A 22,837-nucleotide genomic window follows, 5' to 3' on the forward strand; every position below is an offset into this window, starting at 1 on the left:
CTGAGATTGCTGAGCTGCACCACCTGTGTCCCCTCCCACCCCGTCCCCCCACCAATTGGCCGGCAACTCTTGGGGGAGAGAGCCTGTCCTTTAAAGGGACGGGAGCCTGACTGCAACTAATTAGTTGTTGGTCGGCGAAAATGCAGCGGGAGGGCCCACAAATGGCCGAGGCAGAGTTGCCCCGAGCTTTCGGGCCCGTCATCGGGGCCCCCGCTGCACCGACACAATTCTGATCAAAGTCTCTGCAAGGAAGGGAGAAAAGAAATCAGCTAGGGTTCCCAGTCCTGATTGATGTCCAGTGACCCTGCTGGGAAGGATACACATGAGGTCAGGTAGAGACTTGGATGTGACGCCCCCATGATTGAATAACCAGTCAACACTGTCAGTATTCGCACATGAAAAAATGATTGATACTACAGAGCTGATGCCCATGAAGCCAAACCAAGCAAGAACGCTTTAAGAACAGAATAAACTGGAAACAACAAGTTCCAACTCTGGTTAGCACCGCAGCCTCCCAGCTCCAGCGACCCGGGTTCAGTTCTGGGTACTGCCTGTGTGGAGTTTGCAAGTTCTCCCTATGACCGCTTGGGTTTCCACCGGGTGCTCCGGTTTCCGCCCACAGCCAAAGGCTTGCAGGTTGATAGGTAAATTGGCCATTGTAAATTGCCCCTAGTGTAGGTAGGTGGTAGGAGAATGGTAGGGATGTGGTAGGGAATATGTGGTTAATGTAGGATCAGTATAAATGGGTGGTTGTTGGTCGGCACAGACTCGGTGGGCTGAAGGGCCTGTTTCAGTGCTGTATCTCTAAAAAAAAACTGGCTACACTGTAAATTGCTGTAATGTCCGGTTTCCTCTGTGATACTTATGACACTACAAACTTTTTTCAGGAGAAGTGCGAATAGCCATTTGAGTGCAGTCAGTCTAATCTGGCCAACAACTGACGTGATATTCTTCAATATGTATCACTCACTGGGCTAAAAGGGTTAATTTTTGAGGACAGGTTACATAGAATCGGCTTGTGTTCTCTTCAGTATTGAAGATTAAGTGGTGATCTAATTGGTGTGTTTAAGATGATTAAAGAATTTGAGAGGGTAGATATTTCCTCTGGTGGGAGAGTTTAGAACAAGGGGCATAACCTTAAAATTGGTGCTAGACTCTTCAGGGGTGATATCAGAATGCAATTCTTCACACAAAGGGCAGTGGAAATTTTGGAACCAAAAACGCTGTGGAAGCTAAGTCAATTGAAAATTTCAAAACTGAATTTGATGGATTTTTGCTCGGCAAGGGTATTAAGGGTTGTGGAAACAAGGCGGGTAGATAGAGTTAAGCTACAGATCAGCCTTGACTTAACTGAATGGCAGAACAGGTTTGAGGGGTTGAATGGCCTACTCTTGTTGATGTCTGCTTTAGAGTAAATTCTCAAGTAAACCATACCAGTATGCCAACAATCTGGTATTACCATGGTAACTGAGATACCACTGATAATAGAAACTTTTCTTTCCTTCTTAATGGCTATACTGACCCAAATGTTTGAACTGCCTCAGTGTGCAAATCATGTAAACAGAATTAAACCTGATCTTATCAAAACCAGTGTCCATTAAACCAATTGAACATCTAGTATCTGACCAGACAAAGAATATATAATTTCATATTGTGACAAACTGCATGAAGGTTTAACCCCAACATTCTCCTGGAGTAAATCTTATACACACTCCACTCCAGAGCAACTGTCACTTTGCTAACCTAGAGCCTGCCATGGCACAGTATTTGGGGTGCCTTTAGACAGAATATACGCAATAACATTATGACAACTGAGCCTTTTCAGTCAAAACCGTATTGCAATTAATTGTTGCCACTTGACAGGACATTTTCAAAAACACTGAATATCTTACAGATGGGTTATTATCTATCAGTGATAATACAAGAGGGGCTCTTCAGATCGGTGTTAGGAATGAGCTTCTGTTTTTGTTAAATATATTTTTGGAAGAATTCATAGTCAGACTGAAGAAATGTTGGACCACCTTTCTCCAAAAGGGTCATCAACAGGACACTGAAAGGACTTGTTTGTCAACAACAGTTATTGGTTATCACATGACTCAAGTTAAAAACAGAACAGAAACCCTGATAACTGGGGAAGATGTGTGCAGAGAAGTGACAGGTCAGAAGGTGGACTTTCTGTTTCCGGTTGCACTTTTGAATTGTTTGGAGTTGGGAATGGACTATTTAAAAGGGGTTGGAGTTAAAAAGAAAAACTGAAGGACTGAACCCCAGCTCAGCCCAGCCTGTTCCATCTCTTTAAAAAGCCTGCTGAAGAAGGAGAACTTCCAAGGAGAGAAGAGAATTCCAAAGGAGGGAGAGAAGACCACAACCCAGCTCAGCTTTCCAGCACCTCTGTAAAAGACCTTGAGAATTCCACTGTGTCAACTCATTTCATCTCCTGTCTTTGAAGAAAAACCTGCTAAATTAATTCTCAGTGTCGCCTGTAAAGAACTGTTCTAAAAGATCCCAGTGACCCATCCATGTGTACTCGGAGGCCAGACTGTATGCCAGTTTTTGAATACAACATATCTCATCTGCTGTTTCTTCAAGAATGAGCAAGTATTCAGCCCAAATGTTTTTTTTGTCTGTAACAGGGCTCTAAACAAAAATCCCTTTTATTTTTCTGGTTAATATTTGTATGGGTATGTGTGTGAGTGTGAGGGGCTAAGGTAAAAAGGGAACTTTAAAATTTTCAATCTGTGTGTTTATGCTTTACTTCATTACTGGTTAAGACTTGTTTTGTAATAAACTGATAATTTTGTTGTTTATTAAAGAAACCTAGTTGGTGTGTTTTATTCTGGGAAAAATAAGAGTATATGATTGACGGTATCAGTAAGTGGGAAAATTTAAATATATGTTGTGACCTGTGGAGAAGTGGGACTAGAATAAACAGTGCACTCCTCCCGCCTTGGTCGTAACATATGATAGTACAGGCAGAGGGCTCTTTGCGGGATAAACCCAACGCCGATGACGTACAATTGTAAGTGAGCTAATAATAATTGAAAAAGAAAACATAAAAAGAACCAGGTTTCTTGTACAGTAGATTAAAGTTTACTCTACCAGAATGTCTTTAACAGTCGCTGCGACTTTTCTGGGGAAGGAGAATGTATCCCTGAGTAATTTGAGACACTTAACCAAGGTTAAACTAAAGGATTTGGCAGAACTGTTGGAGTTAGAGTTAAAACCAGGAGCTAAGAAAGCAGACATAAGTGAAGTAATAGCACAACATTTGCAATTGGAAGATGAAGACAGCAAACCAAAGGATAATGCAGTTGAATCAGCTAAAATTCAGTTACAAATGAAAAAACTTGAGCAGGAACAGAAAATAGAAAAACTTGAGCTTGAACAGAAAAAGGAGGAAAAAGAATTGAAACAACGTGAGCTTGAAAGAGAATTGACCATGAAGAAGCTTGAATTTGAATGAGAAGGAAGGGAATTCGAAGTTAAAAAGATGGATCTAAGACAAAGGGGTGATCTTGACTCCAGTGAAAGTTCTCGTGCTGACTCCAGCCCCTTGTACAAGCCCTCCCTAAGTTTGAGTAAAGGGACATAGTGACATTTCTTTTGAAAAGATAGCCAAACTAATGAAGTGGCCAAAGGAAAGCTGGACACTACTTATGCAAAGCAGGTTGATGGCAGAGCTCATGAAGTTTATGCTATGCTTTCTGAGGAGGCTTATGCAGATTATGAGATGACAAAAAAGGCTATTCTCACTGCGTATGGTTAGTCCCTGAAACGTACTGACAGAAATTTCGGAACCTCTGGAGATTGTCTGGGCAGACTTACATAGAATTTAAGAGGGTAAAGCAAATTAATTTTGATCATTGGATATGGGCACTAAAGATGGAGTATGTGATTGACCGTATTGGTAAGTGGGAAATTTTAAATATATGTTGTGACCTGTGGAGAAGTGGGACTAGAATAATTAGTGCACTCCTCCCACCTCGGTCGCAATATCAGTAACTGTCAAGGATGGTATAAAGAAAAAGGTCACTACTTATAAGTGACACAGGCAAAGGACCATTAGTGATGGTAGGGGAGGAGCTCAATGGGTCAGTACCTATTAGTGATAGTACAGGAGGATGCCTATGGGCCAGTGTCTCTCAGTGATGACACTGGAAGATGTGCATCGGTCATTATCTCTCAGCGATGGTGCAGGAGGAGCTCTATGCGTCAGTGTCTCTCAGTGTTAGTACAGGCAGAGGGCTATGGGCAGTGTCTCTCAGTGATGGTATAGGAGGAGTTTTATGGGTCAGTGTCTGTCAGTGATAGTATAGGACGAGCTCAATGTGTCAGTGTCTCTCAGTGATAGTACAGGCAGAGGGCTATGGGCAGTGTCTCTCAGTGATGGTATAGGAGGAGTTTTATGGGTCAGTGTCTGTCAGTGATAGTATAGGATGAGCTCTATGCATCAGTGTCTCTCAGTATTAGTACAGGCAGAGGGCTATGGGCAGTGTCTCTCAGTGATGGTATAGGAGGAGTTTTATGGGTCAGTGTCTGTCAGTGATAGTATAGGACGAGCTCAATGTGTCAGTATCTCTCAGTGATAGTACAGGCAGAGGGCTATGGGCAGTGTCTCTCAGTGATGGTATAGGAGGAATTTTATGGATCAGTGTCTGTCAGCGATAGTACAGGAGAAGCTCAATGTGTCAGTGTCTCTCAGTGATAGTACAGGCAGAGGGCTAGGGGCAGTTTCTCAGTGATGGTATAGGAGGAGTTCTATGGGTCAGTGTCTGTCAGCGATAGTACAGGAGGAGCTCAATGTGTCAGTGTCTCTCAGTGATAGTACAGGCAGAGGGCTAGGGGCAGTATCTCTCAGTGATGGTATAGGAGGAGTTTTATGGATCAGTGTCTCTCAGTGATAGTACAGGAGGAGTTCTTTGGGTCAAGTGTCTTATGTAGCTCCTTAATTCCTTATGGAGACAAGGAACAGGGGAGAGAAAGGGGATGAGCTGAAATAAGGCACAGAAAATTAGCAGGAAATCAAAGACAAGAACATTAACGAATCAAAGATGGAGAGACAGGCATATTGGCATTACCGACAAATTTTGTTGCTTTGTTTCTCAGCATCACTAATGCTGAATCGTAAATCACAAGTGGTTAGCTTAGTTGGTGAGCACGATTTCACTGATGATCTTGTTCTATAACATTAGCACAACAAATTCAGATCACTCAAAAATTATTCTAAATCTTGACATGGTTTGAATTCCAATGAAAGGCATCGAGCACAGCTCATGAAAAAAAGATTAGGTAGTAATGGAGAAATTAAGCTAGTTGTGGTAGAATTCAGTTCATAGCTTAAATTTATCAAATCACAAAGTTTGAACAAAGCTGTTCTTCACAATGAAAGTTAGAGAACCTAAATTAATTTCTTCCAGTCAGCAGCCCCTGGATTAGGGGCTGACTGACTTCACCTGGCACATAAGCTTACATGCTATTGGCAGGTGCCACTGGAAAGAAGTAAAGAGCAGAATCACTGGCCAATTTTCCTGTCCTAGTTCAGGGACACTTAGGCCAATTGCAATAACTCGACTGCTTTCCTGGTTGAAATCCACTAATTTAGCACTGATCCAGCAGTTGAACCTGAAAACATCCTAATCTGTATAAATCCATAGCACAACACAAATGTTTTACATATCTGTTCATCTTTGTTCAGTATTTTCTTAAAAATGCACATATTGAGATTTAAAAAAAAGAAAAATACTGTCAAGATAAAACGTCTAATATTATCAAAAATTAATAAAATGGGGCAGAGGAAATTCTTAAAAGAACCATGCTTCAATTTATTATACCTATGTGAGAACTGATTGATAAAAGCTTCTACCTTAACTCTCCAAAAAGTTTTGATAGAGTTTTGGGTAGCTTGTGGAATATAAAATCCAAGCATTGTTGTACCTCTCAAATTTTACAATGTGTTGACATGCTCTACTGTCCCAGCAGAAATTGTATTTTGTTTCCCTATTTTAAATTGCAACTGAATATTCCATATTGCTTCCATTAGTTAATGCTTTTTGCAGTTTTATTTTTTTAAAGGTTGTTTTGGAGGGTGGTTTCAGGTTCAGATCATTTATTAATTTCTAAACTATAAAGAAAAAGTGTGCGCTTGATTTTTTTTCATTTTTGTCTTTATTTTGTAATGGGCTTAGCAGGATTACGATATCATAACTTTACATTCAAATTGATTGTGGTATCTCACAAAACCCATCTTTAATATTTTGGTTGTGTGTTACACATCGGACCTTGATCAGCTAGAGATACAATTGCTGAAGTGATTTAATGCATGCTAATTCTGTGAACAATGTGGTGACGCAGGGTGTTACAAACCGGTACCGTAGGCCACATATGTCCCCACCCTCTTGACAACAACATCTTTATATGTTTATATAGCATCTTTAACACAGTAAAACACCCATTTATAGCAGCATTATCAGACAAAATTTGACGTCAAGCCACATAAAGAGATATTAGGACAGGTGAACAAATGCTTGATCAAAGAGATAGGTTTTAAGTAGCATCTTGAAATAGGAGAGAGAGGTAGAGAGGCAGAGAGGTTTTGGTGAGGGAATTCCAGAGCTTAGGGCCTTGCTATCTGAAGGCACGGGTGCCAATGGTGGGGCAATAGAAATCAGGAATGCACAAGAGACCAAACTGGAGAAGCTGCCAAGGAAGATATGCCGTGTAGGGAGACTCAAAAGACACATTGACATGCCACCCTTGGATCTGGGTTTAGATCCAGCCAGAACGATAAGACCTAAGTCTGGTCTCCTGGATAGTTACACAATCGCATGTGAAATAAATTGGCGCAATGTCAACCCAGTTCATAGTGGACATGCACACAAACTGGCAATCTCACTAAGAAAAAAGCATAGAATAGCTGGTATCAGAAACAGAAAAGTTCAAACTGATACCATAGGCAACACTCTATTGTAACAGAGGTTAAGGCTCATTTTTGGTAAGGAGTGGAGAGAGTTTACGTTCTTTGTCTAACATTGCCCTGGTAGCAATTGAAGTTGATTGATCCTGGGTGCCTGATATGCAAAAATGTTCTATTCCTCACAGCATCAACGCCCCCACCATATGATTAAAACATTTACCAACATTTTTTTAAAATTGTCCTAAAATTTAGAGTTTTACCCACAACGAGCATTTCACTCATGTATGGATTCCTAGTGATCTTTGCAAGATAAAGTCAGATGTATCTCTGTCCACCAATGCTACATAAATAATCTCCAACTTGGAATATTGTCACACTTTGTGTGCACTACTCAAGAGCTGCAATTATTTCCCGTGACTATTAACCACTTGTCCACTTACCGCATCATTGAATATGACACTGTTGACAAAGCCAGTGGGATTTCGCAAGCCCACAAACATCACTCAAAGAGCAGCAGCAAGGCGCCTGCAGGAGAACTTGTTATTGGCGAGCAGAGGCAACTTTATAATCACAAAAACAAAACAGAAAAAAACACCTTGAACGAAGAGAGCTGCTTATATTCATAGACAGGAAGGCAGCAAGGAAGCAATGAATTAACCACCGTGTGCACTACATAAAATGCAATTAAAAGGCCACACCTTTGTGACACTCCACAAATAGCTTCTCTTACAACACAACCACAAGCTAGGTGCAAATCAGTAAGTGTGCAGCTGGAAATTTAACATTCATAAATTGAATTTCACTTCAATCTCGTTTTGACATACCCCCATGCTCCCGTAATAACTAGACTACTACAGTATTGATGTACTGTACTGACCAAGATAGCTGAACAAATGACAAGTAATAACAGCATCTTTTAAGTACACTTACATCACTGGATTTCATTGCAGGTTAGATGTTTCTACTGAAAGTGTGTGAATCTGGTTGCAAACTGATGCCAGCGCAATAGTGGAATATTAGATGTCATCATTCAAATCCAACCTATCCATTCCATTTCATGGACACTTAAGACTGGAATCATCAGTAAAATGAGATTTGTTTAAACTGATTGAGAATAGTCTTGGGTGGGAGGATAAACGTTTTAACAGCGCAGACTGAAATATGGGGTTTACGTTGGGAATTAGATATTATGTCATCATTCTTGCAATAAGGCGAGACATATTTTAATGAGATGCACGATAGAAATATCTTGTATTAGCCATAAAATTACCTTATCAAATGGGGAGCTCCTATTTTTGATCTGGGTTCCACAGATCAGAATACTCCCAGGTTTAATTTCAGATTTGTGCAGAATTAGCTGATATCCACTAGGGTTGCAGGTGCACTATGAATGGCCCGAGCACTCCCAAGGTAGGGAGGTGAGAATCTGCGAATAAAGTCCTCAGTTTTGACTGTTATCCAGTGACTCCTGTAGGTCAGGTTCGGTAAGGATAGTTTGGGCTCATCTGTGATGCCCCACCTCCCCCTGCATCCTCCATAGTCGAACATTCTGCTGATTTTCAGGCCAGGATTCTTCTTCGCAATCCTGCCCAATTTTGGGTAGGATCATGGCAGACAATGAAGAGAAATGTGGGCAGTGTGGCTGAATGCTGCCTCACCACCCAACCTGTACTTCACTCTGCTGCCTCTGCCAGAGAGTCCCGAGACTTCTCTTTCCTTGCCTATCAGATGTAAACAGCAATAGGCCCTGTTTCCGCAAGTGATTTATGTACTATCTCCCTCACTTACCTATGCCATCATTGGGAAGGTGTTGGTAAGGATAGGATGCGACAGCAACAGCCTGAAATCTTTCAGTGGAGGGAGAGGGCCTTGTAGTAGCCTGCAGCCTGTCCCCAAAACTTACATGCTTCAGACTCCAGACTCAGCTGAGATCTTCATTGGGACTGCTGGACCAATCTTTGGGACATTTCTGCCCCTTTAAGTTTCCTTGCCCGCCTTACTGGTGCTGCAGTGGCGTCAATGCGGTAGTGTGTTAATACTTCCCTTTTCACATTGGTGAGTTTACACTTGCTGGTGAAAATCCTGCTGCTTTGCACCAACAATGAGCCCTGACCCAGGGAAATGGGTCAGATTCATATGGGTGGATGTAAATTTCACCTGGTCAAAACCCTTCCCCGAAGAGGATAAACCGAGCCTCACTCTCTACCCTAACACATAAAGAACAGCCACTTTGGTGAGGTATGGAAAGCTGCAAGTACCCAAGCAACTGCAGCCCAAAATAAAGTACCACGTTCAGTTGGTATCTGGGGAGTTAGACAGCCGTAAAAGAAATAAACAAGGTAAAATGAAAGCTGCAAAATATAAAAGTTCATTCCAAAGTTAGCTTGTAACATAGAGTGGAATTTTATGCTGGCACCGGGGTCTTGATGTTGGAGACAACCGATGGCGAGATCCCTGCGCCGCCTCTTGGATGGAAGGCCTGCCAAATTTAAGACCCTGTCGCCGGAAGGTCCAGCCTTACAGAGCTGCCGGCCAATCAGAGGCTGGCAGCTGCAGTGCTACCACGGAGGCAGTGGCTGCTGATGTAGTTGCAGTGACCAGACACCGAAGAGCAGCGCTGGAACCAGGCATAAGGTAAGTCAGGGTGGGAGAGGTCTCGCGGGGTGGGTGTCATGGGAAGGGGTGGAGGGGGGCCAACAGCAAGGGCAGGGGAGAGGCTCTCAGCAGGCACCCCCTTCTTGATGCCGGCTTCCTTGCGCAGGCACTAAGTGCCTTTGAACGAGGGACCACCACCGCCCCCCCAACGCGGCCAACCCCGGAGGTGGGAAGCAGCCCACACGGTTTTTGGTGCTGTGCTCCTGTCCGACGATAGGGCTGCCCACCGCACGTGTAATTGCGGCTGCAGTGGGAAGAGGCCCTTAATTAGGGATTAATTACCCACTGGGGGCATGGATTTGAATCCCACCATGGCAGATGGTGAAATTTGAATTCAATTAATAAATCCGGAATTAAAAGCTAGTCTAATGGTGACCATGAAGCCAGTCTTGATTGTTGTAAAAACCTGTCTGGTTCACTAATGTCCTTTATTTCCTTTAGGGAAAGAAATCTGCTGTCCTTACCTGGTCTGGCCTACATGTGACTCCAGTCCCACAACAATGTGGTTGACTCTTAAATTCCCTCTGAAATGGACAATTAGGGACGGGCAATAAATGCTGGCCAAGTCAGCAATGCCCACATCCCACAAAACAAATTAAAAAAATAAGATTCCACCCATAGAATCTTAGAATGAAGTTGCGGTGAAAGCGGGACAGAAATTCAACAAATAAAGACAATGACAGATGTGATGCAGAAGAAGATCATGAGATCAAGTTGGAGAATGCGTAAGGCATTTTGAAAAATGACAGATGCAGCAGGAGAGATAAACATCCAAAGTCATTACACAGAAGCAGTTCGGACAATTCAAACAAGGGCTCCAATATAACCTTCAGCTTCCCTTAATTCAGTTGGCTTTCCAAAGGTGAGTTTCAGATGCTCGAAGAACCCCATGTTCAACTGCACCATTTCCAATGGGTGCAGAAGTCTTGAAGGTCAACTGCTAATATGGGCACATGTGATACTGGCTTGATCGTAGTGCTATTACTATTGGTCAAACAAATACAAATTTCAACTATTCAGAAGATCTTTTGGATTAAAGGGTCAGGAGGACAAGCACAGCAGTATGTGAGGTGCGACCACATCATGCACATGAGACCACAACCTTGTCAGATGACTAAAGATTTTGGCATGAATCATTTTATTGTGCCATGTGCTCACTTAACAAAAAGAGAGCTAAGCATTAGAGGAAAAGGTGCTCCTTTAGTTTTATAAAGAGAAAAAATAGTCATACATCATGATAAGTAAACAGAAAAAATATATTTCCTCACTAGAAAATTGGTGAAAGTTCCTGAAACTACATGAAGAAAAAAACGGGATTTTACAGTTGATCGTGCTTTAAGTTCACTGCCTGTGGAGATATTGGGGGACATATTTTATTCCGTTGATTTTAATGAAAAAGTAGATGTGTGAGGGAAATGCTACTTTATACAGTCACTGCTTCTTCGGTAAAATTAGCAAAGAGAATATTTTCTCCTCATACATGGACTTTGGCAGCTGCTGCTATTGTTCTACTGGGTCATACATGTAATATGAAGACTCTTATTAAAGGGTCCTTATGCAAAAGTATTTGTTCAGGGAATAGGAGCTATAGAAGATGGCATGTTGAAATTACTTAACGTATTTTGATGCAATTTACCTCACTGTATAATTTATTTGTAAATAAATTATAAATAATGTGGCTCAGTTGGTAGCAACCATGCCTCTGACTCTCAAGGTTCTGAGTTTATAGTCCCACTCCAGGGCTTGAGCACAAAAATTAAGACTGACACTTCAGCACAGTACTGAGGGAGTGCTGCATTATTGGAGTTGTTGTCTTTTGGATGAGACATTAAACTGAGGCCCCACTTGCATGCTTGGGTGTATGTAAAAGATCCCATGGTACCATTTTGAAAAAGAGCAAGGGAGTTATCCCCAGTGTCTGGGCCAATATTTGTCTCTCAAGCAACACTGCAAAAAAAAAATTACTGGTCATTACCACATGGGTGTTGCTGTGGGCAAATTGGCTGCCGCATTTCCTACATTATAACAGTGACTACACTTCAAAAGTACTTCATTGGCTGTAAAGCGCTTTGAGATGTCTGGTAGTCGTGAAAGGCGCTAAATAAATGCAACTCTTTCTTTTAAAAAAAAACTTCAGATGCTGGTAATATGAGACAAACACATAAAATACTATAAGCAAACAGCAGATCTGCTAGCACGTGTAGATAGATCAGATGAAAAAAAGTTAACTAAAGTTCTTTCCATATAGATGTCGGCCCTTTAAGAGGAACCAGTTTGCTTGTATGAGATAGGTAACAATAGAGGGTGTACTTCTCCCTTCTGCACAGGATCCTGGTCACATGGTGTAGTTGAGGTATTTATCACTCCAGTCGAATCCTCCCTACACCTCTCTGTCTCTCTACCTCTCTCTCTCTCCCTTTAAGACGTTCCTTAAAATTTACCTCTCTGAACATGCTTTTTGTCATCTGTCCTGATGTCTCATTCTGTGACTTGGTGTCAAAAATGTTTTCATTAGTATCGCTTTTATTAAGCGCCTTGGAACATTTTGCTATCTTCAAGGTGTTATGCAAATGCAAGTTGTTGTTATTGCAGTCGCCTTTTTAAGAGAATCCACAGGACATTAGTCAATTCACTTTGATTTTCCTTTTGGTGTCATTTTTCATAAAGTATGAAGCAATTACTGGCACAATTCATTTTTCACACTGTTTAGATAAGCATTAACTTCAATGTGTTTGTGAAAAATCAGGGGTAAAGTAAATTGAATTAAAAATATAAGAAGTAATTGATGGAACAAGGTGGATGGAGGGAGAGGATTTTAGCTTCACGACTATGGTGGCCTGAAGGATAAGGCCCGATTTCGGAAGGACAGTTTGATGGCCAGTCACCCCCTGGGTTGGAGCACTCACTTAGGTCTCTTAGTTGGCTTTTTTTCAGTGAGTCTGGGAGATGTGAGTCAGGCCATTCTCTTCCATACACAGCTGGGATAGGTGCATAGTATGGGGACACTTCAGGATAAACAATAGATACATCCTCTGCCTCCCATGTGGCCAGAGTGACTTTCGACTATTGATTAGAGTGTTAAATGGCTCTCAGCACTGTGCTTCAGAACAGATGCAAAATAGTCGAGCACGGGTTTATATCAGGATTCTCCATCTTGCAAGTTTCCAATCTTCGCCATGTAATGAGGAGAAAAGTATCACGTGGAGCTTTAGTACCAGAGGGCCAAATCAAAGCAATACTCTCATATTCCTCCTTCTCATCAACTCAAAAGCAACATTGTCTGAGAGCTAGGAGTGGGGAACAGATCTAAAGAAGGATGAAAAGGCAGAACATACGGGTTTTTTTTGGACTAATTTCACATTTTTTTAACTATTAAAATGTAATTTTTGGGGAATTTAATTTCCTTCATGACGGTAGAATTCTGCCAAGCTCAGGCACATCCTGGAAAGCAGGAACACCTGATTCGAAAACCATTCTCCAGTAAAGTGCTGCAATATTGTTTTCTGTGAACTTTGGGAAAATGACTTTTTCCTCTGGCAGACAGGTGTTTTTTTTTTCATTGATTATTTTCTTTTTAATACAAACTTTATTCATTGTCTGTAGGGATTTATAAAAACACAAAGGAGAGAGGATAAAATTAGTTTAGGAACATAGGGACATAGGAGCAGGAGTAGGCCATTCAGCCCATCGAGCCTGCTCCACCATTCAATACGATCATGGCTGATCATCCACTTCAATGCCTTTTCCCCACACTATCCTCATATCCCTTTATGTCAATAGGAACATAGGAACAGGTGTAGAATCATAGGAGCAGGAGTCTGCCAAAGTCAAGCGCAAGAGGCTTCATTTCATAGGTGCCATTTTCAAACACTTGACTATAGCTGTCTGACTGAAGTATTTGAGCTGACTGACAGCAGCCACAAGAAGAGGGGTAGATTGTCAGCAGACATTATTGGGAAGGGTAGGTGCCGCAGCAGTAGTTTTTGTTCAAGGTGCTCCACCCTCTTAAAAGAATTTGACACTTTTAACCTGCTTCAGCATTCTGAATAGAACATGAATTTGACTGCCAAACTGGAGATCCCCTTGAGTAAGGTCTCACTTCTTGCTAAGTTGCTCCAGTGATGCCAATTACAGGGAGTGCCTGGAAGAACTCGAAAAAGAAGGCCAGCTGAAGATACTGGCTGCACACTACCCAAGCCTAAGAAACCACATCAGAGGTTGGGAATGCAAAATGTAATTTCTTTCTATAAAAGAGGGAGTACTTTGATTAAAAAGTACTTCTGCATTTTTCTTGCCCATTTGATTACTGCAATGATGCATTTTGGTGTGATTTGCCTCGTTGTGTTGTGCATAAATAAATAAAGGCCATGGCAGAGCTACGTGTACCTCAGTATTGTATAAAGGGTAATGTAAATTTGGAGTGTGTTACATGGGAAAATGATCTGCTGCTGGAGTATATTTTAAATGAGATAATACATAAAGACTGAGTGGTGTCACAGAGAGAATGTATAAGGGCTATAAGACAATCTAATGGAAAAGTTGGATTAGACCAGGAAACAGGCACAAGGCTCATGATACACGATTAACCCATGCCTGTTCGCAGTGATGCAGTCAGTATGCAAAGTTCGTGCTGCCTGCTAATTTAAATGATCGTGACATGCAACCCAGTGCTCAGCACGCTGCTGAGTGGCTGCACACTTCAGCAGGGGGTGCAAGTTCATGTGAGGCTAGCACCACTTAAAGCCAGCCTGCACTACTTAAAGGGGTGGTGCATTGTGGCTGCAGCAGGTGCTGGAAGTGGCTGGGAAAGAGTGTCTGACCTGCAAGGAAAGTAAATATGGTGCAACACGGCAGAGAGCATGCTCTCAGATTCAGCCCTGGAGACCTTGATGCAGGAGGTGGACAGATGGACCGAGGCCTCTATCCACACAGGACTAGACAGACGCTGCTAAGACAGCGGGAGCAGATAGTCCTCGTGGTCAATGCCAGAACTGACAACCTGGATGCAGTGCTGAAAGAAGTTCAATGACCTCACAAGAGTGTCAAGGTCAATGAATTACAGCATGGCTACCTGACCTGGACCCGATGGGACTTTACAACGTGTTGGGTTCGGGTCAGGTTGGATCGCTCTTCCGGGTCCGGCATTCGGGCTCGGGTCGGGTTGGGCCGGGTCAGACACACACTATCACCACCTCCGGTATGTGGCTCCAATGTTAATGTACTTTACAGTTTTTTTAAGCTTGTGCAAATAAGCAACAAAGTGAAAAATGGAAGCTAGGTTAACTGATGTTCGGGTCGGGCCAGGCATGGGAAAAAGTGAAAGGATTCGGGCTGGGTCGGGCTCGGGACGATGTGGTTCTGTCGGGCTCGGGTCGGGTTTCATTTGCAGAGCTGAGCTGGCCTTTACAGTGAATGCATCTTCAAGCGCCTGATCTTTACAACTGAGCCACTAGCCTCCTACACCAGCCCTTCACTCACTCACCAGCAATTTCTATTAACTACGACTCATGCTTCATAATTCATAGCTTCACCTCACCCTCACACACTTCACATTGCTGCGAGCCTCAGCCACATCTCTCAGTTTTCACATACTTCCAGCTATTCAGCTATGCCAGGCATCATCCAAGCACACTGCACCATGCTCACTGACACACTTCCCTCTCTCCTGTAGGGAAAAGTGACCCAAAACCACAGGCAGAAGCACTGAACCAGTGTGGGGCATCCACAGATGCATGTCCTCACTCTGATGGAGGAGGCCGTGCTCGCTATCAATGGAATGCCCACGACTGAAGCCATGGCCAATGGCGGAGATAAAATCATTAAAGATGACAATATGTTCCTACCTAATCCTCCTCCTCATAACCCACTTTCCTCTCATGCTACAATTTCTTCTGATTTACAAGCTGCAGATGGTGTAAGCATGCTCCTCCTGCTTCCCCCCATCCCTAACCCCTTCCCTATCCTTATACCTTTCTCCTTTCATAAAGCCAAGAACTGCCACATGACCAGGCAGTGGTGCAGGAGCGTGAAGTGCAAGAGGAAGAAGGCACTGATGATGAAGAAACACTTGCTCGATCTCACCCTTGCAGCCACCAGCTAAGATACTGGCACTGCATGTACTTTAGAGGGTAGCAACGAGGTGGGATCTGCACGTGTTGAGTCACTATGCACAAGTGGCCTGCAGCCAGGGCAGGGGGCAAGGATAGCTCAGGTGCAAGCTCTCCAGAGGACAACAGTGAAGATGAGTTCTGTTGCAGAGGACTCAGATGAGGGCTTTGATGGGGTAGCATACAGAAAAAGGCTGATGGGCACACACAATGCAATGCTTGGTACATTGGCAGGCCTGTCAGAAAGCCTGTGGTCACTGTCAAGCAGCATGGCGGAGTCTGGCATCAACTTGACACACAGTTTTGTGCAGAGTTTGCAGCCCATCCTTTTCAATGTGGAAGAGGTGGCCTTTTAGACCCTTTTATGATGCAGCATATGATCGTCAATGTCCTCATCTTCCATTACAGCGCAAGCAGAAGCCACCTAATGTTTGAATGCCACAGTTAAAGCACAGGCTGAAGTCATGCAAGTTCAGCTTGATGCCATTCAGGCTCAGACTGCTGCCATCATGGCTGTGGATATCAGTGCTCAAAGGGGCTTGCAGGGTCACACAGCAGTTCAGCAATCTGTCCTCAAACAAATGGCTAGGGTTTCTGAAGTGCCGCCCCAAGAGACTGGTAGTGGCTCCATGGAGCACGAACCTGCTGTCCATCCTCAGGATGACAGCATTCGTGTTCACACCACTGCCACCCTGCCAGTGCCCTTGCTGTTGTCTCTCAGCCAGTCCACAACGAGGTGGTGCAGTCCGAAGCCCAGTATTCTAGGGCCTGACCTGCTTAAGAGCACCCTGTAAGGCTGTCTGCAGTCTCCCTCATTGAAAGTCAGTGGGCTTCTGCCAGCCATGCTGCAGTCACTGGAGTAGCACTGCGTGGAGACAGTAGGGCAAGAAAAGGTACATGGAAGACAAGCACTAAGTGTATGTACAAGGGAGATTAGTTGACTTTTGTATGGAATACTGCTGGTCTGGAGTTTGTGGTGGCTTTTATTTCTGCGTTGTGGTCAAGAGGACACTGTGATGCTCAGTTTCAGAAGGAAGGTAAGGACTGTTGTAGAACAGGGAATTGGGGTTGTGCTCACTGGTACCTCAGTTGGATGGGTTATTCCACGGACATCCTAGCTGGAAAGGGGATGTGTTGGTTGCCTCCTCCTCCTCCTCAGCGGACATTGTATAACTGGTGGCAAGGGCTGTGCCCTCATGTTGGCAAAGTTGTGCAGGATACAGCAGACCACAACAAATTGTGACACACACTCTGGAGAGTAATGCAGGGCTCCTCCAGGGTGGTCCAGGCAGTAGAAGTATTGCTTGTGCATCCCAATGGTCTTCTCGATGATGTTTCATGTGGCAGCATGGCTCTCATTATATGGATGCTGGCCACGTGTGGCTGAGTTGCACACCAGAGGCATGAGCCAGGTAGTCATCCAATAGCCACCCTCTGGTTTGACATGGTGGTTTAAATGATGGAACAGCAGACCCGCATAGAATAAAGGCATCATGATTCCTGCCAGAATATCGGGCATTCACTTGCATGATGTGCTGAGCATCTCACACACCAACTGCATATTCAGGGAGTGGAACCCTTCACGGTTGTGGTACATCTTCATATTTAGATGCGGTACCTGGAAATCCATGTGTGTGCATCGCGGGAAAGCCTGCTATCCTGACAAAGTCATGTGCATGCTCTGCCTGCTTCTCTTTGGCCAGAGGAAATGCTATGTACTCCTCTCTCCTGGCATAAAGAGCACCAGTGACCTCCCTTATATACCAGTGGACAGTAAACTGGTAGGTGTTGCAGATGCCACCTGCTCCAGCCTGGAAGGATCCCAATGTGAAGAAATTCTTGGCCATGGGCACCTTCACAGCCACTGGCAGTGTCATCCTTTCTCCTCTCTGGGGCTGCAGGTCTGCCTGCAAGAGGTGGCAGATTTCAGTGAGCACCTCCTTTGTAAGACAAGACATTGTTCCTCGGCAAGGTTGAGTTAAGAGAAATACTTTGTGAAGATCCGAGATAGATAAGGCCTCCTGCTTCGAGCCCCTCCTTTCCTCCTACTCCTTGCGAGCAGCTTGAACTCCTCTAAGTTGCCTCTGCTCCATCTTCTGTCATGATGCAGACTGAGGCAGATGGTTTATTACAACACCCATGGTTGGGAATAAGAGGTCTGACCAAAACCCCTGAAGTCAGAACCAACGCCTGTACCACATGCAACATGTAGACTTCACCAACTTTAAAAAGCGGTAGAAAACTCCCAGCCCTTCTACAAACTCAGGCAGAGCTAGTGGAAATCAATCAGTACTACCCTGAAAGTAACTAATGATCCTTTAAATAGCACTGGTGGTGTGGGGGGTGAGGGGTGGGCAGGTCTTTCCTGCCGCTGAACACCTGTTCAGCTGCACGAGGTTAGGAGAGGGTGTTAACTGGAGCACTCAGATTGAAAATGGCACCACTGGTGTCAAGTCAGCATTACACACTGACTGACGTCACTATCTGCCTATTCTGCATACTTCTGTATCTGCTGCGAGCACCCAGGCTAATGACCTCATCAAAATGGCAGCAGCATGGGCCGCGCTGGAATGCATTTGTGGGGTGCGGACTCCATTTGCAACCAAAAATGGCACCCGGAGTTCTGAAAATACAAATGCTAAAGAGCTGGGTTTTGTAGCCTAAGTACTAAAGATGATGCCATAAACCATGAAAGCAAAGATCAAGTGCTTTAGTGACATCATTACAATCCAAGACCTATTATACTGCTGAAACATCCTCCATTTTCTTGTATATAAATTTGTATACCTTGAAATGTAGTGATATATGCTTCATTTCAATACATGTAATGGATGAACAAAAGACACTGGACATATATTACATAAAGAATAATGGATAACGTGGGAATGATTACAAGGCAATATTCTGATCAATGGGGTTCAAATGATACCATGAACCACAAAAGTGAAACTCAAGTGGTTTCTGTTATCTGAATGCTTGAGCTAGATTACTGCCATAAAATCGCTCTTGTATATCTGTTATTTGTTTAAAAGATAGACATATTTATTGGTTTTTTTTTAACTTGCATGCCCATTTTTGTGTTTTTGTTGTACAGGTGAAGAAGGGATTGGCATATTTGCCACCAGAACAATAATTGTAAGAAACAGGCCTAAAAATAACCCAGAGCTGTACGGGTGCTGCAAGGTCCTGGGGCCTAAAGACCATAGCAAAAATCAGATTATTTAAGGTATTATAGTTATTTCTCTTAGCTCCTAAGATTTAAAAAAATGGAGGAGGGGAAGATGAAACAAGAAGACAAATCCTCAGATTGAAACTGATCTCTTTCAGAGGCCCTGGGGCATTAAGTTGATATGTTTTTGGCCAACAAAAAGACCTTTAAGTTTTTGAACACTATGATATTCCATCTATATAGTTTTGTCTATATGCAAGAGTATTCTCTGTCACATTCCCAATTGTTGAAATGAAATAGGAAAACATGTGAATTAGTTTACCATGTTCTAATCTTGTTCTGCTCAGATCCACAGCCCGACCATGTAATATGTAACATTTTATCTCTTGATTAATTGGTATGTTTTTAATACCTCCAGCTGAAAGTTATGACATTGGTGGTTCCTCCACTGCCAGCACAGTCACCTGCTGGGATGGGCTGACAGACCATGGCTCAGAGCAGCCACAGAGTCGCCAGAGTTCCCATATTGAACAGCTGAAGGCAACATAAGGCTGTGCTTCCTCTGTCTCTGGAATCTCCAATGACTGCATTGCTGACAAAGGCACATTCTCCCAGGCTGCTCAATCTGTAACTGAACACCATCTGAGGAAGCCCATTTGGACACAGGCCAAGTAATGCCTTCCTCTCTCTGTCTCTCAATTTCTACAAAAGTTGTGTGCAAAGCACTTTTTCCATGCTATTTCTTTAACCTACATGAATGTGCTTTGAGAAGAATTCCTAGAAAACACCATATAGAAGTCTTCTTTATTATACATTGGCCTTTTGACAAAGAACCTTTGATGGCTCTGTAGCTCAGTCAGGCAGGAGATTGAGTGGTTCAGCTTGTTGAGTGCCAGAATCAGGGTAGAAGGATTTGGGTTTGAATCCTGAGAAAATTCATTCAGCTTTTTATCCTTTCAAGGTGGATAAAGTAAGTGCATGTCTCCAGGTATGGGAAGAACGCTGGAGAGCCCAGGGGATTGAGAGGCGCTTATCACACTGACAAGTGGGGATCAGCACCGCACACAGTTAGTGTCGTATTCCAAATGGAAACTCACCTCACTGGGCATTCTCTCTCTGTCTAGCCATCCCTCCCTCTCTTCTCTGAGTCTTCCTAATGTCCAGTCTTTACGATTGGTCCAGTTTAATCTGTGATTGTTGACAGGATATAAAATGATCTGCTTTTGTGTGAAATGAACACATTTATTAGCATGTTTCAAAGTCATGGCTAAATGTTAGAAAACATCACTGAAAAATGAAATAAAAACAAGGAATGCTGGAACCACTCAGCAGGTCTAGCAGCATCTGTGAAAAGAGAAGCAGAGTTAACGTTTCGGGTCAGTGACCCTTCATCGGAACTGAAAAATGAAGTTCTTTCTTATTTCTACCAGCAGAGTCTCCAGGACTAGAACATAAGAAATAGGCCTTCGAGCCTGCTCCGCCATTCAATACGATCATGGCTGCTCTTCTGCCTCCACTCCATTTCCCTGCCTGCTTCCCTTATACCTTGATTCCCTGAGAAATCAAAAATCGTTCTATTCCAACTTTGACTATAATCAACTATGGAGCATCTACAACCCTCTGGGGTTGAGAATTTCAAAGATTCACAACCCTCTGAGTGAAGAAATTTCTCCTCATCTCACTCCAGAATAATTGACTCCTATCCTAAGGCTGTTCGAGATTTCAGTGCCAGGCAAAACAAACTGTCAAGCCCCTTCATAATCTTATATATTTCAATGAGATCACCTCTAATTCTTCTAAACGCAGAGAGTACAGCCCCAATTTACTCAGCCTCTCATCATAGGACAACTCTCTCATCCAGGAACCTTCACTGTATCACCGCCATTGCAAGTATATCCTTCCTTTGATATGGAGACCAAAACTGCACACAGTACTCCAGCTGCAGTCTCACCTAAGCCCTGTACATTTAGAGCAAGGCTTCCTTGTTCTTGTATACCAGTCCCCTTGCAATAATGGCCAAAATTCCATTTGCATAAAAGCCATTTGACTACATCAAGGGAGCTTGAATCATCCTCAGCCAGAAGCAAGGGATAGAGTACAGAAGGATAGGGGAAAGGGAGAGAACAATCCTGTCAGAATTCAAATTCAAAGCCTTCTACCCTGATTCTGGCACTCAATAATCTCCTGCCTGACTGAATTATATAGCCATCAAAGGTTCTGTGTCAAAAGGCCATGTTTATTAAAGGAGTCTTGGCTGGTAATTCTTCTCAAAATAACTCACTTTAACAATTAAAGTAGACAAATAGTTCAAATAAATGAATGAGGAGTGAGTGAAAATAGTTTCCCTCTGGCTAGCAGTATTTTAAAATTTACCAGACTAACATTTTGGTCATGGAATTTACAGGTCGTACGACTGTGATCTTAGATCCCATATTTAATGATGCATTTTCAAATCCAGATAGAGTTCCTCATTTTTTTAAATAGTATGTGAGATGTTTGTAAGACGTTCCAATATGTTTTATTCCATGTACACACAAAAAGAATGATCCTGCCTTACAAGGTTACAGCCACTGGCTGTAGCCAAGTGGTCTAATCTCTGGGTTACGGCACCAATTGACCTGCAATGTGAGTTCATGTCCTTTCTGCTGCCTGGTGATGTGGTGCTATGTGCAGTTTGGTGAAGCCATCAAAAGAGCAAAGCTCTCTTTGTAATCCCAGTTATTATTTCTTCTCCACCAAGTCCCACTTATCCGTCAGCTGATCTACATTAGCTGCCCATCTCTCAAAGCATAACATTGAAAATCGCTGTTCTTGTTTTAACTTTCCCCATGGCCTCACTCCACTCTATCTCCACAATTTTCTCTAATCCTATATACCCTCCTGCACACACTGTTCCTCTGACTCTGGCATTATGTACTGATGTTTCTGGTGTGGGACATATTCTGGGTTCATGCCCCACTCCAGAAACTTGAGCTCAATATCTAGGCTGGCACATCAGTGTAGTGCTCTGGGAGAGTGCAGCACTGTTGGGGTGCCGTCTTCTGAGTCAGAAGCTAAATCAAGGCCTCATCTGCCCTCTCAGGTGGATGTAAAAGATCTCACAGTTTTCTCAAATTTTTCCCGGTGTATTGACCAACATTTAAGCCTCATCCGACCTCACCTAAATCAGATGATCTTATCATGATCGCATTATGGAGTAGAATGTGGAAAAATGTGAAATTGTCCATTTTGGCAGGAAGAATAAAAAAGAAGCATATTATCTAAAGGTGAGAGATTGCAGAGCTCTGAGATGCAGAGGGATCTGGGTGTCCGAGTGCATGAATTGCAGAAGGTTAGGATGCAGATACAGCACGTAATTAGGAAAGATAATATAATGTTATCTTTTATCGCAAGGGGAATTGAATACAAAAGTAGGAAGGTTATACTTCAGCTATACAGGGCACTGGTGAGACCACATCTGGAGTACAGTGTACAGTACTGGTCTCCTTAGTTAAGAAAGGATGTAAATGCATTGGAAGTAGTTCCGAGAAGGTTTACTAGACTGATACATGGAATGGGCAGACTTTCTTACGAGGAAAGATTGGACAGGCTAGGCTTGTATCTGCTGGAATTTAGAAGTGTAAGAGGCGACTTCATTGAAACATATAAGATCCTGAGGGGTCTTGACAGGGTGGATGTGGAAAGGATGTTTCCTCTTGTGGGAGAATCTAGAACTAGGGGTCACAGTTTAAAAATAAGGGGTCGCCCATTTAAGACAGAGATGGGGAGAAATTTGTTTTCTCAGAGGGTCATGAGTCTTTAGAACTCTCGTCCTCAAAAGGCGGTGGAAGCAGAGTCTTTGAATATGTTTAAGGCAGAGGTAGATAGATTCTTAATAAGCAAGGGGGTGAAACGTTGTTGGGAGTAGGTGGAAATGTGGAGTAATCAGTTCAGCCATGAACTTATTGAATGGCGGAGCAGGCTCGAGGGGCCAAGTGGCCTACTCCTGCTCCT

General features: G+C 43.2%; 1 protein-coding gene across 13 annotated transcripts in view; it reads right to left on the minus strand.

The window, feature by feature from the left end:
* The window catches only part of tcf7 (transcription factor 7), a 219,048-nt gene that overhangs the window by 124,502 nt on the left and 71,709 nt on the right, over positions 1 to 22,837 (minus strand). The window contains exon 1 of one of the 13 annotated variants that reach the window (XM_068043740.1): positions 7,354 to 7,543. The exons of the other annotated variants lie outside the window; for them this stretch is intronic. Within the exon in view, the coding sequence (XP_067899841.1) occupies positions 7,354 to 7,413 (60 nt within the window). The 5' untranslated portion in view covers positions 7,414 to 7,543. Of the gene's footprint in view, positions 1 to 7,353; positions 7,544 to 22,837 lie in introns of those variants that run through there. 13 annotated transcript variants of the gene reach the window in all.

This window comes from Heterodontus francisci, chromosome 12, assembly GCF_036365525.1.
Source record: "Heterodontus francisci isolate sHetFra1 chromosome 12, sHetFra1.hap1, whole genome shotgun sequence".
Classification (NCBI taxonomy): domain Eukaryota; kingdom Metazoa; phylum Chordata; class Chondrichthyes; order Heterodontiformes; family Heterodontidae; genus Heterodontus; species Heterodontus francisci.